The 19,064-nt window shown below is 41.4% G+C and overlaps 3 protein-coding genes across 4 annotated transcripts; 2 read left to right on the forward strand and 1 right to left on the reverse strand.

Annotated features, from left to right (window-relative positions):
• Positions 1–1,242: 1,242 nt before the first annotated feature.
• wdr91 (WD repeat domain 91) lies at positions 1,243–8,695 on the forward strand. Its single transcript, XM_042060112.1, has 16 exons — positions 1,243–1,349; positions 1,707–1,837; positions 1,932–2,111; positions 2,338–2,545; positions 2,969–3,051; positions 3,276–3,382; positions 4,271–4,436; positions 4,737–4,892; positions 5,379–5,563; positions 5,679–5,829; positions 5,997–6,091; positions 6,192–6,348; positions 6,870–6,978; positions 7,534–7,646; positions 7,881–8,078; positions 8,314–8,695. Exons 1-16 carry the CDS (start codon positions 1,301–1,303, stop codon positions 8,476–8,478), a joined length of 2,253 nt encoding a protein of 750 aa, XP_041916046.1. The 5' UTR covers positions 1,243–1,300; the 3' UTR covers positions 8,479–8,695.
• A 976-nt stretch (positions 8,696–9,671) lies between these two features.
• On the reverse strand, positions 9,672–13,751 carry c13h18orf54 (chromosome 13 C18orf54 homolog). 2 transcript variants are annotated; one of them, XM_042060113.1, is made up of 8 exons: positions 13,475–13,749; positions 12,823–13,132; positions 11,764–12,651; positions 11,277–11,430; positions 11,003–11,078; positions 10,689–10,883; positions 10,536–10,591; positions 9,672–10,418 (listed from the first exon to the last, which is right to left on the reverse strand). In XM_042060113.1, exons 2-8 carry the CDS (start codon positions 13,094–13,096, stop codon positions 10,319–10,321), a joined length of 1,743 nt encoding a protein of 580 aa, XP_041916047.1. In that variant the 5' UTR covers positions 13,097–13,132; positions 13,475–13,749; the 3' UTR covers positions 9,672–10,318. The 2 variants fall into 2 exon arrangements, with proteins under 2 accessions (XP_041916047.1, XP_041916048.1); XM_042060114.1 differs by lacking the exons at positions 9,672–10,418; positions 10,536–10,591 and having other exon boundaries at positions 10,731–10,883; positions 10,987–11,078; positions 13,475–13,751.
• A 16-nt stretch (positions 13,752–13,767) lies between these two features.
• Positions 13,768–18,691, forward strand: dck (deoxycytidine kinase). Its single transcript, XM_042060115.1, has 7 exons — positions 13,768–14,463; positions 14,808–14,923; positions 16,395–16,588; positions 16,742–16,889; positions 17,459–17,574; positions 17,908–18,007; positions 18,294–18,691. Exons 1-7 carry the CDS (start codon positions 14,376–14,378, stop codon positions 18,318–18,320), a joined length of 789 nt encoding a protein of 262 aa, XP_041916049.1. The 5' UTR covers positions 13,768–14,375; the 3' UTR covers positions 18,321–18,691.
• The last annotated feature ends 373 nt before the right edge of the window (positions 18,692–19,064 follow it).

Raw genomic sequence — 19,064 nt, forward strand, 5'->3', positions numbered from 1 at the left:
TGACTGATCTGTTTACCTTGTTTCTAACTGATTCATTTTCCTTACAAAGTCGTGGTTTCTACATGTTTATGGTTATTATTTTTATTCTGTTAATTATTTAGCCTATTAATATATATTTTTTTTTTATTTATGCCATAATACTTTTCTATAAATTGTTACTTTGAATGCCTTGAAACGTGTAAAATCCCTGACTGCTGTTAATGTACTGTTTATTGATGTCACTGCACGTCGCTCCAAAGTGACTTACAGCAAGAGAATAATATTCAAGTTGCAGAGTAACTAGTACACTACAGACAGAACCATATGCAAAATATGTCAGTTTTGGTGCAAAGGTTTGCCAAATAGGCCCAACCTTCCTTAACCAAAATAATTTGAAAACAGAGCATTGAAACAGAGCGCTGATTACGATTTCAGAGCAAGTATTGGTTCATGTTAAAAAACTACAGAAAACTAAAACCTTTGTAGTCATTCTGGACATGAATACATTATTTTATGACATAAAATGTCACTGCTACTTTGCACCAAACCTGGCCTTCTATCCAAAGAGTTATCATGTACTGAATGCTATTTGCCTTCCTGAGGAACGTGAGGGAAGCTGAACATTTCTTTTTGTCTCCTCCAGTGGTGAAACATTTATGAAGCCATTGAAAGACATTACTCTCATTGTTGACAGTAAGATGAACATGTGCCTGGGGGGATGAATCAGATAAATTGTTCTGACAAGAGTTACCAAATGGACATGCTTATGTGACTCAAACCAACAGTGAAGTGAACAAAGGCATTTAAGGATTGAACTGACATGTGATTAGGCCTACACTCTCATAAAAATAAATGCCCTTATTTCTGTCTACAGAAATTGTGTAGGCCTGTGTGTTGTGTAGCCTATATCTTGTCATGTGTACATCAAGTATAGGCCTAGCCTATAGGCTACCCTAACCCTGTTAGCCTACATCAATAATACGAGTCTAACCTAAAGCAAAAAAAATACTAGGCTAGTCCTACTAAACCTATAATTTGTCCAGAAACCACTCTTTTTCTTATTTTTTGTACTTAACTGGCGTAGGCTACCTCTACCAAGATATATTGGCACTGGCAAAGAGTGGCATTCACTAGCCTAAGTGAAAATCCGCCATTAATTTAGTCTGACCGGTCCTGCGTTTCCACCATAGACTGTAAAAATTACGTTTCCACACGATTTAAAAACTACAATGAAACACTTGATAGGCTGTTACTGTTACAAGAGCACTCTCGTCCGGACAGAAAGGGCTCTGCATGTCACGTGACCTCAGTAGTTGATCACATGATGACCAGAGGAAAACAGGAAGTATTTTCACAAGCTGTTTTTGAAGGTAAGTCGAATTTCCCCCTATATCTGTGTAAACTCAAAGTCAGAAAGAAAAACACTTCTAGTTGCAAACGTACGTAGCCTACATGTTGAAAACGTTAATGCTTTTTATTACAGCGTTGTTTGTAACTTTAGGTACGTCACGAGAAATAAAATTCCTGGCAAATTTTGCTGGACCCTTATGTGTGAATGATTAACGTTAGTAGTAGCCTTTGCTAGCTACAACTGATTAATTGTATTGGCTTGCTGTTGACAAAAGTAAACTGGGAAAGGCTTTGCACTTGGTTTGCAGTCTTTCAGAAATGTTATGAAAATGTTTCTGTAGCTAATTACCGAGCTTTGTCCGGACCTTTCTGCACAGAGGCCAAAATGGCATCGGCCGTGGAGAGAACAGATGAGCTGGTCAGGGAATACCTTGTATATCGTGGGTTTACGAGCACACTTAAACATCTTGACTCTGAAATAAAATCCGACAAAGAAAAAGGATTCCGTGTAAGTATCAGATGTCAAACATTAAATGCCAAACATCAGATAGGCTACTTATTTGACTGGCAGAACTCAAAGGAAACATGTAATTTCTACCTAGGTTGACAAGATCATTGAGCAGCTGCAGCTCTTCATCCTAAACGGTGACTTGACTGGGCTGAAGGACTATTGGGGCTACCTTGATCGACGTCTCTTTTGTCGTCTAGAGGACGTTTACAGGCCTACTGTCAGCAAACTCAGAACCAGTCTCTTCCGATATTACCTTGTCTGCACTGTTCAGGTGATGGTCTATGCATGCAAACTTCAAAGAAACACAGAACATAACTACAATCTTTTTTTCTCACAGCCTGACTGTGCAACATAGGGCCATGGCCATCACAAATGTAGTCAGATGCATCCCTTTGAAACAGCAGAAATGACAGCTGTAGTGATTTACTAGCCTAAAGCAGTGAGTGAGAAAGATATCTGACACTGACAGTGACCGTGTTCTCTTTCTCCCTCCATAGAATAAGAACCTTGAGAAAACTCAGGAGTTCTTTCAGAAGCAGGCTCAAGAGCTGCAGGGCCAGGCTGAGTGGCGCGAATGGTTCATCCTGCCCTTCATCCCCTCCCCTGAGCAGAATCCCGTCTTCGCCCCTTACTTCTCCCGCCAGTGGGCAGACACATTTCTTGTCTCACTCCACAATTTTCTCAGTGTGCTCTTCCAGTGCATGCATATCCTTGTTAATCCGTCATGAAGGAGTTTCATGGAAACACACACTGTTTTTTATTTTTGCAAAGTTTTTAGTGTTTGTTGGATTATAGTAGTATTACATATATAACTCTAGCTGAGTTGGATTATAGTAGTATTACATATATAACTCTAGCTGATGTTGGGCAGCCATTCCCTCTGATGCATGTTGATCACACATCTGTTTAAACAGTCTTTGCCATGACTTGGTACACATTTAACAGCGAATTTGATTCCCCAGTACTTAACAAATACTGTGAGTCTATAAAGTATTAATAACCATAGCTTTTGTTTGGAGTTGGGGAGTGTGAGCTGCTTTAACAGAAAGTTACAGATGATGATGGGCACACCAAATGGGTGCGACATGTGCAGGTGAAGGTGAATAATCTCTTCCTTAACAGTGCTACCCCTTCCAGTGCTTCTAAGTTTTGATGCAGAGATGCAAAGGATAACCAGTTTCCAAGAAGAGACTGAAACGCTTCGACAAATTGTGAGACACATACCAGATATTCAAAGGCACAATCTAAAATATTACATCATAGTTTTGGTCTCACAGTCTTCACTAGGTGATGGGTGAAATAATTAAAATGAAATCTAAATCTTTTTTGGAAATGTTACTTTGATTAGCACAAATTCCTCTGGTTTCAAATGTATTAAATAAGTGTGCCTGCTTGAGGAATGTCTTATTTATAATATTTTGCATCCGACCCCTAGTTATTTGCGCTACAAGGAGAATCTCAGCAGAAGAAGAACGAAGACATTGTTCATCACAGGCTTCCGGCCTACGTTCAACACATGGACCGTCTTGGAGACACTGAGCTGTGAGGACTGACTTTGGGCTGGGAGTTTCAAGTATTGGGGCAGGGCTGCTTTTAATTTTGTAATATATGGAAAATGTACTATGACTATTGGTAGCTGTTACAGAAAGAAGAGAAACAGAGGATATTTATAATATTGTTAAAATACCGATTTTGTAGGCAGTCTTCACAGTGCAAAGACTAACGCTAATAGCCATAAAGGACAAATAAACAATTCAACTGAATTGTTGAGTCCATTGATAAGGTGTGATTTTTTTGGTGTTTGTTTGTTTGTTTGTTTGTTTGTTACTCTGTAGTGCTCCAAGCATAGGGGTTGGCCCTCCTGGATAAGTGAACGTGTTGGACTTCCTAATGGGCTGGGCAATGTCATGAGAGAGAGAGAGAGAGAGAGAGAGAGAGAGGAAAAGCAAAGCAAAGCAAAGCAGAGAGGCCATTGAATTCTTAGCTCTATAATTATAGTTTGAATTAAGTATCTTCAAATACACACTCAAATGTCCATGTCACTCAATTCGAATAGTGAATCAGCCATTATTTGTACACAAGTTCAAATTAAAAGTTTGGCAGGAGCAACTTAAAGTGTCACCCGAATCTACACACTGAAGCAGTCCAGATATGGTGAGACGAGTATGGTGTATTCTCTTTGAGAAAAGTTGTGGACATAACTTAATAAGGGAGAAAGAATTTCGCCAGTATACTCCCACCCTTTTGCTCCCACAACAGAGAGTGTGTTCTCCGCATACTTTTTTCAGTTGCCCAGTATCTCAGAAAAGAGGGGGCAGGCGGGGGGATTTAATTTACTAGGGGTGATTTTAGACAAGGGAGTAGTTTGTGTTTGTGTGTGTGTCGAGATAGAAATAATCTGAGTTCAGTGTGTGTTCTGTCTCCACACAGAGACCTGGTGTCCAGCCAGCGTCCAGCCAACCTTACCACCCCCTCGCGCAATTTCTTCTCCACGTTCCTCCCCCAAGGAAAACGGGCACCTGCCAAGACACCTCAAGCTGCTGGGTCCTCGCCAACACAGTCCTCCATGGGGAGAAAGGACACAGCAGCCAATCATGTGAGCCCATATGTTTTCCTGGATACATAAAAGCTCCTGTTGTCGGGGACAGCAGCTTGAGGATCTGAACTTAAGTGTTCCCTCAGGACAACTGAAGTCTGGAAGACTTTTTGTTTTTGTTTGGAAAGAGCCACTTGGCAGACCTTGCAGTGGACAGACTTAGGTGTCATTAAAAATGTCCCAATTTCTACTTCATTAACCTAATTAACAAAAGAAAAAAAAAAAACCTAAGAAAGGATTCATGCATTTTTAATATTTAAATGGGTTGTTGTGTCTGTTGGCTTGTCTCCTCTTCCCCAGGTGGTGAAATGTAAAGACCCCGCCCCAGCCCGGGAGTCTAAGCAGGTGTTTATTACAGGGGTTACGGTCGAGTCATCAACAGGCACATCCAGACAAAGAAGACAGCAGGATCACGAGAAAGAGAGGAAAGAGCTCTTCTCCAAGCCCATCCAGCAGGTCCATAGAAGCATGTATATATTTATACATACACACACAACCCCATCTCCAAAAAAGTTGGGACGCTGTGTAAAATGTTAATAAAAACAGAATGCTATGATTTCCAAATCATGTAAACCCTATATTTAATTGAGATTACAACGTAGCAATGGTTGAAACAAAAATATTGCTTTTTGGGAAATATATGTTCGTTTTGAATTTGATGCCATGAATTTGAATTCAATTCAAATTGGGACAGGAGCATGTTTACCACTCTGTTGCTTCACCTCTTTGTTTAACAACATTCTGGAAATGTTTGTAAACTAGGAAACCCAGTTACTGGAATTTTCAGAATTAAAATGCTGTCCTATTCCTGCCCATTATAGGATTTCAGCAGCTCAACAGTCTAGGGTCTTGATTGTGTTTTTCATTCCATTATGCACCCAATGTGATTGTTCTGAACTGCAGACAGGCCATCTTAGCAAGTGCATGTGTGTTTCTTCTCAGAATGTTGAAAGAAAAGGAGAGAGCTCTGACTCAGAGACCCATACAGAGGTGACGAGTGATCCGACAGATTCTCCAACGAATCCGGCGCGAGGGAGTGCGGACATTGGCGGAGGCCTGGAGCAGCCATTCATAAAGCTCAGTCAGGAGGAGTATGGCGAGCATCACTCTTCAATCATGCACTGCAGGTGGGTTTCACTCTTTGGTGGGAGGACGAAATCATTTCATGGTTGCCAGGACCTCATTTATTTTATGTAATAAATAACAGTCACGTGTTGGGTTTCTTCCCCTCTCTGTGTGCAGGGTGGATAGCTCGGGGAGAAGAGTGGCGAGTTTGGACGTTGATGGCGTCATTAAAGTCTGGTCCTTCAATCCCATAATGCAGACTAAGGCCACCATCATGTCCAAGTCACCCCTTCTGTCACTGGAATGGGCTACCAAGCCAGACAGATTGGTATTTATATTTTAAATAGTGGTTATACATTGCCCTGGCATTGCAATGTAACTACGTAACTACACTATGTAGGACAAATAATGGATAATGGATATTTGTTGCACTGTAATCTAACATGGAAAAATTGAGTGGAATTGAACCGTTCTGTTTTTTCTTGCAATCCTTAGTTGCTGTTGGGAAGTGGAGTGGGTACAGTACGCCTGTATGACACAGATGCCAAGAAGAACCTGTATGAGATGGCCATCGATGAGGCTCACCCACGGTAAGACTAGCAGTCAGGAAAAGAACAGAAGTAATCGGTAATGAGTCACTTAATTCATCTCCTCTGGTGTCTGACCCATATGTATGTGTGTTCCATCCAGGATCTTGTCACTTGCCTATAGCCCGAGTGGCACGTCGTTTGTGTGTTCAGCTGCAGCTCATGCTCGCACAGGCAGCGTCTCTGAGGCTGTCTCTCGTGTCGCACTTCCTGTCTCCGGAAAGCTCCTCCTCTGGGACACCAAGACCATTAAACAGCAGGTAGATGATGAGGACTGGAGTCTCTGTGGGTTTGCCCGAGGCCCCCCCCATCACAAGAACACCGTCTTCCTGTGCTGACTCAGGCCAGGGAAAGCACTTAAAAGTTTAGAGCCTAAACAACACTAATCTGCCAGGCAGGAAAGGTATGATTTGGCAGGGGATTTGGCAGACTGTGAGGTTAGGAAGGCCATGATGTATTCATTTTCACATACTGGTTATATATTTGTAATAATCGTGCATTCCATTTGTACATGCTGACGGCTTGTGACAACTCGTAACTTGTGAAATGACGTAAGAACTCGCCGTGAACTGGGGGTCCTTTGACCTGTACAAGATTGCTTCTCGTCAGACAAGTTTAGGGGGGCATGCCGTCGCGTAATTTTGCGTAACTTCCTGTTTTTCGGACAACTTGCTACTCGTAAGACGAGCACATTGGACAAATGGATCGCACCATAACTGCACAATCCCTGAATTTTTTATTTTTTTTGTATTATAATGGCATTCTTTCTCTATATCTTCAGCTTCAGTTTTCTCTGGAACCTGGGCCAGTAGCCATTAACTGCACAGCCTTCAACCATAATGGAAACCTACTGGTCACGGGAGCTGCTGATGGAGTTATTCGGCTTTTTGGTGGGTTGATTCAATTTAATTTTATTCATTGGTGGCCAAGTAGCGAAGCTGCGAAAGTACCCACTGTATTTCTACCTTTTCTTATTATGCATCTTCTTTCTTCTGCCATGGGAGTCAATGCAGCCGCAACCCATAGAAACTGTTTGGTAAATGGTTGTGAAATTTGGCACACTGATTTGGGACAGTGCCATGATTCTTTTCACCAAGTTTCATATAGTGGCACCAACTGGTGAAAAGTTGGATGTGCATTTACGTGACATAAAACTTGGTTTGAGTGCTTACACCCATTTGTTTGATGTAATAGTATCAAGTTGCCGTGGCAACTTTTGCCTGCGGAGCTGCTTGGTCCCTTCATCACTGTTTGCAGTTGTATTTTATGTAGCCCCAGCAACTACTGAAATGGTCTCGAGCCCAGATCCTGAACCCCCTAGAGCAATCATTAAGCTGAGCTGATTGCCTGAGTTGATTTCCTTTGCTGGACATGGACTCTTCTTGTGTGGGTCTCTGACTGTCTCTCTTTATTTACGTTCTCCATCTCCTCTTGTTCTTCTACAGACATGCAGCGGTATGAGAGTGCAATGAGCTGGAAAGCTCATGACGGAGAGGTGTACAGCGTGGAGTTCAGCTACGATGAGAACACTGTGTTTAGCATTGGAGAGGATGGCAATGTAAGATTAATTTATGGTCCTTTCACTTTGCTAGATGAAGAACAAGAATGAATGCAGACTAAACATGATCCACATAACACATCAGTGATGGTAGTCTGAATTTGTTGGAGAAACAAAAATCACCTAGCTAACTGGCTTTTCCTGTGGTAGTGATTTTTGTTTGACCAAGTGGTGTTTGTGTGTATGTGTTTGTATATGTATGTGACCATGGCAACGTGACCATGGCAACTCCAGTTTATCCAGTGGAATATCCACCGCAGTGGAGTGAAGCAGTCGGAGTACTCTCTACCTCAGGATGCTACGGGGCCTTTTGTTCTGTCGGGGTACAGCGGGTACAAACAGGTGCAGGTGCCCCGCGGCCGGCTCTTTGCCTTCGACTCAGAAGGGCAACATGTGCTTACCTGTTCCAGCAATGGAGGTCTCATCTACAGGGTAATTTCCTACCTGGCCATCTTTTATGCATGGAACATTTTGCCCTCAGTGTTGCATTCTTGCTGCCTCATTAAACTTAAATCCAGCCCCACTTCTATCACATTTTCTCAGTTAAGGTGCACAAATGTCTGTTTTATTTTGCTCTCGTGTTGTTTTGCAGTGTCAGACTCTGTAGAGTATGTATGTGATTCTGATTCTTTTTGTTCATTCTTTCCTTCATTCTCTCTCTCTGCAGCTAAATAAGGGGGAGACGGGGCTGGAGAGCGTCCTGCCCCTGGGAGGCCACAAAGCCCCGGTGGTGACGGTGGACTGGTGCTCTGCTGTGGACTGTGGCACCTGCCTCACCGCCTCCATGGATGGCAAGATTAAACTGAGCACTCTCTTGGCCCAAAAGTCCTGATTGGATGACCCGCGTCCGATTACAATCCCTGACTCGTAGTGTTGCGTGCTGGCAGCAGTTGATGATCACAGATGTAGATCACACTCACTGTTGTCTGATCACCAAACTCTCTTAAAAACAGCGTTTTATCAGTACTGTCTACACTGTGCTATCTGCAGTGGCACCAATTATGGTGGTATTCCATACCAGGAAGTATTAAATCAGAAATATAATTGGACCCATCGGAGTTAATTCATTTTGTGCTTGTCTTTGCTCCTGGACATAAATAGGTCACTGTTGTATAAATATAGCGGAACTGGTTAAAAGTGCAGTTTGTAGGTTTTGTTGTTGAAGAAATACATAGTGTGATCCAATTCTAAAGGCTTGAAGATTGGCACTGTGTGTAAATAGTAACTCTGAAATCACTGTAATTTTAGCTGAAACGGCCTTAGTAGATCACCTGCTTAAGGGTACTTTCAGTTCCTAAGAACTTAACAGACTTCACAACAGCCCAATTCAGAATGTCCTCTAGTGCATTGGTTCCCAAAGACTGGGTCGCGACCCACAGGTGGGTCGTAGGAGATTTTATTTGGGTCGCCAGCATAGCCTAGTGACAATTTATGTTGTGTAATACCCCTATCTTTTATACCGATATAGCTTAGGAAAGCTAACAGCTTTCCGTTAGGATCTAGTTTGTTAACTACCACAGTCACGAGTTGGGTCGCGATAGTCTGGCATTTTTAAAAAGTGGGTCCCCAGAAAAAAAGTTTGGGAAACACTGCTCTAGTGTCCTCTGTTTAAGGGTACTTTCTTGAATTTCCCCTAGGGATCAATAAAGTGTATCTATCTATCTATATACTTTTAATTCATAAGAACTTCAGCGTTATCACTGACACACTGCCGAGCGCAATGTGAGCTCTTAGGTGAGATGGAGGTGGGGGGTGCCAGAGATGGACCAGCATTTTGACAGCAGCTGAGTAATGACTGAGTCACTGTTCCACCACCTTTTCTCTTTCTCACTCCTTTCATCCCTGCTTTTCTCACTCACTCGTTCACCACACAGCCTGTGGCTTCTCTTGCCCGCTCTCCTTAATTAGCATCAGGATACAGCTAAAGTTCAATGCGACATTTAATTAGATTTCTCAGAGCTAGCAGTCTGATCGATGAGCAGCAGAACAAATTACAATGTTAAAATAAAAATTTTGTATCAAATATTTGAAGCAGTGCAACTTTATCCAGACACAAATCCAGACATCCTTTATTCAGACATCCTCAATTAGTGTAGCTGAAATTAAATAGAATTGCTCTTGTAATGGGAGATAAATTTTACTGTTTTAGCCGAGCTGTATGGCAGCTTTGAATTAAAAAAAATGATCCAATAAAAGCAGAAAAGGCCTCTAAAAACGAATCAATTGAACAAAAAGACAGGATTCTTTGTGCAATGCTTTAGCAGGTACATAACATTTCCAGAATGTAACATTGTAGCACATAATTGTTACAAAGGTAGGACTTAAATGTGAAAGTGTTGTTTGATGTATAATCATTAACAGCAGCTTAGTGTAAATGCCATGCACTATTTATACTTCATGTCAAAATTCCTTCAGGATTTATTACCAAAGAATTCTGAACATTTACATGTTGTTGATTCCATTGTCAAAACATCTGTTGTTTCTGTATTTCTATAGTGTAAATCTTCAGAGCATTGAGGACCTTTTGAAAACTGGCTTCATTTCATATTTGGTAACAGCACAGCAGGGTTATTGTCCTTGTGAGGATTCTTTCAACAGTAGGATGTATAGGTGATTACAGTCAAACAGGTGTAGTGCACTTCTAGGGGTTCCAGGGTAAACATGTGTACCTGTCATGTCACATGACTGTTTCTGGCTGCCTGCTGTCCTTTCTCCTTCTTCTCCTTGATGTCGTCTACCAAGTTTTTCAGTCGTCCCAGGTGATGCAGTGCCCTGTGCAGTTAACAGCACCACAATTGCAGACCATTTTAAGACTGTTATTATTGACTGGGTCCTTGAAAGGCTCTATTCAGAAAAAAGTAATAGTTGTTTAAATGAAAAAATACCCACCTTTGTAGTGACTCGCCACCAGGTACAATTCCGTAATCCTCCACTGAGTTAGGAACCTTGGGCAAAATCAAAAAAGGCATAAGCTAGCTCACAGACACACTTATTCAACTGAAAAAACAAAACAAAACACATGGTTGACCCCTGGGCCCTGACCTCTTCTGTTAGGGCTGGGTGCTCCTGTAAAAGCAGGGTCTGTCTATCAGCACCCACGTCGTCATCTGCAACAGGGTGGTTGTCCTGGGCAACCTTATGCTCCACTGCTTGTAGGCTGAAAAGCATCTGTTTGAGGGCCTCCACTGGACCAGGATGCTTCCTGCTGCTGTAACCGGATGAGCTTGAGCAGAAGGTCTGGGGAGCACAGACAATGGGGTGAACAGGTAAGGCAATAACCCTGTGTGTTTATGAATGAAAAGAAGCTTGCTTAAATATTTGTTTAAAAGGGAGTGACTGCCCATGAAAACTAAAACCTCTTCTCTGATGGTAGCCTGGCCCTCTTCAGACTTCTGTGGAGTGTCACTGACCCCTACTGGCACAGGAGATTTACTGCAGGGAAAACAGAAAAATTCACCTTACATTGAACTTGATTGTCAAATTACAAGGTAACAGGATTGCTGTTGTAAAATAGGGGTGGCTCTTTCCCTGCTTTTGTCTAATAACACTGTATTACATATTTGGTTTTCCCTTCAGATTCTTTATAATCGATTATCAAAGACTACACATAGGAAGAAGTTTCTCACTAACAATGTAACAGGTGGATTATCCCAAGAACGATCTGCTTCCAAGACTTCTTCTGTGCCTCCTGGACTGCTTTGCTTCTGCGACTGGTTGCTGATCCCCAATGAGGGGGAGTTCAGAGCGTTCTCTGCCCTCAGGATCAAAGACTCAATCTTGTCATCTACAAATACAAGGAGAACCAGCTTGTTAATATCATACAGAAACAGCATTGCAACAGTGAACCAGGTAAAATCATTTCACAGTTGGTTAGTGTACTAATGTGTTCATTGTCATCTGCTTTGAAATGGTATAGAATAATATGTGCTGAAAACCAGTCTCTGCAAACTCTAACATATGATGCTGCCATGTCATAGTTTACAGACCAAACTCAATTGTATGTTTATAGTTTACAGTAAGTTTAAATTCATAATTTGCAAGACTGACACAGATATAAACAATACATAAGTCCACACACAATAACCTTGGTTAAGTAAATAACTTTTGGTCTTCTGACCTCTAAATGGCTGGCTGTTGTCATGTCTCTGATTCTCCTCTTCCAAGGTTAGTTGCTCAGCAAACTGCAGCCTGAGCTCCCTCACAGATAAGTGATTGGCCTGATTCTGCAAGAGGGATGTTGTCTGGGTTCTGTGCATTGTCTCCGCGCAGAACATGAGGCTCTCATGACCAGGCAAGTCTTTCTGTTTCTTCTTGTTTTTTTCTTGATATGACTCCTCCAGTTCTCCTAGCCAGGAAGGAACAGATGGATGATAGGGCTGTGTTCTATTGCTGGGCTCTGCCGGAGGGTCACACTCTTGAAGCCACGCAGGATACTTAAGCTCAGGAACGCTGGTGATTCCTGAGAAGTCCATCTCTGACCTCTGACTGGTCATCCAACGTGGATAATGGTGGACCAGAGGAGTGCCTTCCGGAACCTCTAGTTTATTATTTAAGTGTACAGGATTACTGCCTGGCTGCATGTTCCCTGGCAGAAGGCCTTCTATACTCCCAGATCTCTTTGCTGCCTCTACCCTGAGTGACCTTTCTCCTGATTGCTTTTTAGCAGCATTCGTAGTACTGCTCAGCTTGGGTCTGACCAAGGACCAATGACAATAGCTTTGTTTAAGAGGGTTGCGTCCATGCTTGGGTTTGGAAAGAGACTTGTGGCTTGCCGTGGTTGTAGGCTGGATCCTCAACTGAGTTAGAGAACAGGAGCTGTGCCCTGGTAGCTGCATCCCAGACTGGGAGAGGAAAGCGGAGGTGCGGGTGACCGGCAGAGAGCCATCACAAGGCAGCACCAGTAGGTCGTCTGTGCTAAGGCTCAGGCGATCTGGACCTTGGCGTCGAGCCCCAACAGGCAAACGGAGGAAATTCAACTCTCTGTCAGTCAGGCTTTCCTTCAGTACTGGAGAAAACATAATAAATACAAGATATAATTGTGATCATGCAATCAGTGCACCTTTTACACACCAGTTTCCAAAAACACTGCATCTTTACTTCAGAAAAACTACAGTGCACCACACATTTTATTTTAAAGCCCTGATTCAAATACAGTTGTGGTACAGCTCAAGCTTACCATCTTTGTTTCTGAACCCAGAATTGGGTAGATGAGAGGTAACTGGGGTCTTTGGAATCTTCAGTTGTCCTGTAGATTGCCCGGAAGTCGACTGGCTCCTCTGGAAGTCAGCAATATAGGCATCCAGAGCTTCTGAAGCAGACTCATAGGTTTTGTCTTTATACCAGATGTTTTGTGTGGTTTCAGGATGCAGTGTGCTCCTGAGGTGTCCAGAACTAGCTAGTAAGGATGTAACAGTAGACTCAGGGGACAGGAAACCATCAGTAGTAGTCATTCTGTCACTCACTGATTCACTTCAGGTTATGGTTTCCTGGGAAATAAACCAAAGTAAGGGAGATGAATGGAAATATGCAGAGCAGCATTTTGGTTGATGAAAATGTCAGATCACTTTTATACTGTAAATTGAAGACATGATATAACCGTGTGTGGTAGATGTCAAAAATGTTAACGTTACTTTAACCAGATAATGTCTAATGTTAATAAGACGTACTCTGCTTTAACGTTAACGTTAGCCTTGTCTCTGAAATTGTTTACATTAGCTGCGTTAGCTAAATCTAAAGTAACAAGAATCCACATACTCTTACTCTTATTACAAGTTTACAAACTCTTACTCTTATTACAAGTTTACTTCGGCTTCAGGTAGTTGACTCACCAAGTGAAAATGTTTTGTTACTCAATAGCATTGTCAAGCAGGAAACAGTCAACAGGTTGGTTTTTATTCCACTAAGGTAGTTGGCTAGCCAATGAAGCTAGATTGTGATTCCTCAAACCGATCTCCAACCGGCTGTTGACGGTGGTGTCTACTCTACAAAGGATGAGATTTAACACAAGCGTAACGTTATTGTATTGCTGTCTCACTGAATCCTAACTTGCAAACTATTTTGCCCACAACTATCCCAGTGGGCTAACGCTACTAGGTTAGCACCCGCCCTCTGGTTGTGTGTGAAGCGGGGTTTTCTTACCAATCACAGGATGTTAGAAAAACGACTCTTCCTAACTGTATCCAATCAATGCATTGAATGCACATTGATGCTGGCATGGAACCAAATAGATCTAATAAAAAAACAGCATGTGAAGACATCGTTTATTACTTCGCAGCAACAGCAAGTGTTTGTAAAAAAAAAAAAAAAACACATTATCGTTTTTAGAACATGGAACAAAATCTATGGCCAAAAAGATAGAGTTTAGAAAAGGGACACCCAGACCATTGGCTGGCATACCAGAGAATATCTAATAAGGGACGGGCGTCATCAACCATGTCCTGGTAAAACTGCAGGGCAACCCATCATCAATTTATTTTACAACGTAAGACCTTAAATAAACAGGTCACATTGGCTCGGTCTTCCAATCTATAAAATGTGTTTTAAAAATCTTGACTATTCCCATCCGGCTCCTTTAACGATGGGCGGTGCCTACATATTCTGTACAGTCGGGGGAAAGTAGCGCCAAATTTCTAATCTTCCTGTGTCTGTGTACAGTGTTGGTAGCACTGAGGGTTGCCTTTTGTGGTTCTTTACGTCAAAAACAATTTACAACACATTAAAAGGATAATTATGTCGCGAACACCGAAAAGAACATATCCCAGCTCTGACGATAAAGAAAAGAAAAGAATTAAGCGGATTTCCATTGAGGGAAATATTGGTGAGTAGCCTGCAGCACCTTGGGTTGGCTGTTTTGTTTGACGGACCCGGACTCTATGTGTGTGCTTATTATATGTAATTTCAATTGCACATAAGGCAGAACCTGACAGTGCATGCTCAGACACCTAAACATACATGGCTTGTTTGTTTGGCCCACACACGATGTAATTCTGGCAGCTGTTTTGGAAGTAAGCCTAGCTTGCGTTTTTATTAAGGCGCCGAAATTGTTCGTTCACAAACATCTAATACGATTTTAATACTTACGAACAGCTCAGCCTCAGTGCAGTATTATTTTGTGCGTTTGATAACTCCCGCAATTTTACCCGGTACTTCCTGTTTTTAAAGCTGCTGGCAAGTCTACCTTTGTGCGCCTTTTGGATGACCGAAATGGGGACTGGGAAGTCGTGCCAGAGCCCATCGCAAGGTGGTGCAATGTACAAACCAACCAAAACGATTTTGAGGTAAGAGGAAAATCTTGTCTTGTCTTCTTAACCTGGTAATTTGTCTGTGGTTGACCAAGACTTTATTGAGCCAATAAGAGTTTAAGAGAGGGTTCTATTTTTTTTTTTTTTTTTTGTATAGCATTAAATAGTAAGAGAATTGGCCGTTTGTGCCTCGCAGCTGCCTGCCCATACGTCATTAGATCCCCACGAGGATTATGCTGCATGGTAGCCTAGTGTAGTGAACAGCTGAATGCATTGGGTCACACCCAGCCAGGCCTAATATACCCCGCCAAAACTACAGAGCTATAAATTGCTTCACTCAAAACCACTTGACTTTCAAAACCCTAACTGAAAATGGGTGTAGGCTACACGTGCACACACACCTTTTTTTGTAAATAATTAACAGCCTAGCAACTGTCTTAACATGTTCAGACCTAAACGTCTGCAGCTGAAGAACTGGTCTGAAATGTTCTCAGAACTAACGTGCACAATATTGCACAGTCCAACACTGTCATGTCCTACACATCTTTCCAAACTCATTTTTTCCAACCTAAGAACACCTGCTGTGGGGCTTGTAGAAGAGTAACACTAACTACCTTAACTACCTAAACACAGGGTGGTTCACTACCATTTGTGTGGTACATTTTATGTGGTATTAGAAATATTGTTCTTTTATTCATTTTATTTCATTTTAAGGTAGTTCTGTTGTTCTTGCACAGTTCTGGGAAAAAAGTGAAAGTGGTAGTTAAGTGATTAAAGCATTTGTCATCAGTTATATTCTGATCTTAAAGACTATATTTAGATGTAAAGTGCACCACTGCGCTTTGAAACCCATTATTTTCAATGTGTGACGCAAGAATGGTTTGGCGCTGCGCTGTATGAAGCGCAGCACAAGCTCCAGCTCGCTGCTCAGTTCGCTCTTGCTCACACCCTAGCATAGGCACACAATGACTAGGCAACTACTATGTTGTGCTGAACCCAGCGTCAAGCGCACCACATACCACTTCCTGTCTGAAAGCCCCATGTTTTTCAACGCCTCATGTAGTCTTTTCACTAGAGGGCATCATAATCTCACAAGCCTGCTGTTTTGGTAACAAGACTGCATTTCTTCTGTGAGGAGTAACGATACTGTCACGGTTACTCTTCCATAGCATTGAGTGTCTGTCCACTCATCTAGCATACTAATGCAGTTTTTCATTAGGATTGCTATAAGGCAAAAGTCTCCCCGTGAAGATGTGCCTGCAGCATGTTCTATCATGTCTAAGTCAAGTCAAGTCAGTTTTACTTTTATAGCGCATTTAACATGCACAGTGCAACACAAAGCGCTCCACATACAAGACACATAACAGAAAGACAAAAGATGCCGGACGGATTGGCGTGTTAATAGTTCATCAGTTGTTTTTCCACTGAACTGCACTCAGAACCTTTTGCCACTATCTAGAATATGCCCCAGTGCAAGTGTTTAAACCTTGACTTCCTGTTCTCTCAGGAGCTGACCACTTCTCAGAAGAGTGGAGGAAATGTTCTCCAGATGATGTATGAGAAGCCCAAACGCTGGGCCTACACCTTCCAGAGCTACGCTTGCATGAGCCGGATCCGGTCCCAGATCAAGTCCAACAACGGGAAGCTGAAAGAGGCGGAGAACCCTGTGCAATTCTTTGAGCGTTCTGTCTACAGTGACCGGTAAGGGCCATCATAGTTGTTAATAAGTCATGTTATTTCATTTCTTAAACTTCTCTGTGTACCAAGATAATGTTCTTGCTTTATGTGCTCTTGTTGCAGCAATGTCTGCTGCAATTATTAAATTTAAATCTTTCCGTGTTTGTTTGTTCTCAGGTACATTTTTGCTGCTAACCTGTATGAAAGCGAGTGTGTCAATGAGACTGAGTGGGCCATATACCAGGACTGGCATGGCTGGCTGCACCGACAGTTTGGCAAACACATTGAACTCGATGGCATCATCTACCTGCGGGCCAAGCCTGAGGTCTGAAACTGGAATTTGCACACAGCTATCAGCAATAAGGGCTGGGAATCACAAAATAACTCACACATCGATACTGTCACGATACTTTGCCTCACGATAATGATAATATCACAATATTTGTGTAAATGAAGAAGGAGGAGAAGAAAAACTGGAGTTATGTATTTCATAACGGAATTAAAACAGTCTACAAAGTGCATAGCGGTTTAGCTTAGTGCCTCTTAAACATATTAAAAATAATGTGACAGTATATAGAGGATTACTCTCATTTGACCTCAAAGATACATGAAGTAGTGATTCTGGGAAGTCAATTTAGAATATGAATTGTATAACTTATTATTTTTGTAAAAATATTGATATTTGGGGCCAGTGTATCTATAACGTATCGCAAAAAGAAGTTATGAATATAGTGCTGTTTCAGTATTTTGTCCCACCCCTAGTCAGCAAGGGCATACTGCAGTCAGTGTCATCTGACCAAACTAGAATATCTCTCTAATACATATTATACTTTGATGAACAACCTGCACAAATATGTAAACAGAAAATGCCTGTTGTCTTGTGTATTTGTTTAGATGTGCATGGAGCGGCTGCGCCTGAGGGGGCGAGAGGAGGAGCAGTGTATTCCACTGGAGTACTTGGAGAAACTACACTTCAAACATGAGAGCTGGCTCCAACATCGGAACCTCAGGTGAGACCTACTTGCTAACAGTATCACTCTGGTACTTATGTGTTTTCCTCTTGATGCTTGAGAGCAAGTTTGGGACAGCTTTGTGACACACAGACTTGAGAATGCTTACTGGACTTTGGGAAACAATTTCAGTTTTGTTAAATAATTTCAACCAGTGTTTGAACTAGATTTAACTCTCTTTTTCAGTAAGCATATATCATTATTATCATGCTTAATCCAGACATTACCTTACTAAACAGTGTGCAAGACCACTTCAGCCTCCACAAAAGAAATATTTCATAAGATACATAAAACCACAATACTAATCCTTCCAACGGTATCATTGTCTCTTAGCATGGAGTTTGAGTATCTGAGTGAAATCCCTATACTTACTCTGGATGTGGATGAAGATTTTAAAGGAAACAAGGAAAAATGCTCCAATATGATTGAAAAGGTTTGACCACTATTTTTTTGGTTGTCTTTTCAAAATCTATATTTAAATTGTAATTAGGTACATCCGATTTGTGTCTTGTAATCCTTTTATTACAAATGCTTCACTAATGAGGCCTGAGTTATGTAGTCATTTCTTTGATGGTAGTGAATAGAATGAAGTCACTGCTTACAAAGCAATGTCTAATTTAACACATTAGTTTAAATCGTTTTGCTTTGTATACTGACCTAAATCTTTACACTACTTATGTATCCTGTATATAATGTGTCTTAATGGGGTTTTTTTCCAGGTTGAAGAATTCCTGAGCACTTTGTGAAGGATTGTTCTGTATCTGTTTGATCATGCCTGTTGATGTGCATGTATGTAAAAAATTGCCAGAGATCCTCTTGTTTGAAGATGCACCATGACAGCTCCAGTTCGAATGCACTTAATAATATATACAATTATTGACTTTATGACAAACATTTTTAAAAGGAATTCCATACTACATGGGCATTCATCATCCCAGCTTGTTTTCCATTACACCTCAGTCTGTTACCTTTGTTTTCCCGTTTGTGTGTGCTTTTACCCTGGTATTTATGTTTAATGCATCCCTGGATGTGGGTAATGCTTGTACATTTAGTATGCATTTTGTGTTGTATCCTGTTTTTTTGTAATGAACTAATTAAATAGAGGGAAATCTAACAAACATTCAGAAAAAGTCCTGTTGGCAAATTTGAGGAAAAGTCGGTAAAGGGGCTATTTCACACAATTTGAGGGTGCTGAATTCAAATATTTTATTTACCAAGCTCAATTTTGAGTTTTAAGCTTGCTAATTAGCATAATTAGCATAATTCACATACTTTTTGGTTTTGCCATCAGATATCATAGGAATTGCAAAAAATAAGCCATTAATATACTCTTTATGTATCAGATATGTTGTGGGACAGGACAGTCAGGAATTACCCCAATGACCCTCAAGTAGCAAATGAAAATAAGCTAAAATTAAAATATAAATTGAAATAATAGCTAAAATTCAGTATGACGTTTAGAAGCAAAATAGATTCCTGATAATAAATTG

The sequence above is a fragment of the Alosa sapidissima genome, chromosome 13, assembly GCF_018492685.1.
Source record: "Alosa sapidissima isolate fAloSap1 chromosome 13, fAloSap1.pri, whole genome shotgun sequence".
Classification (NCBI taxonomy): Eukaryota; Metazoa; Chordata; class Actinopteri; order Clupeiformes; family Clupeidae; genus Alosa; species Alosa sapidissima.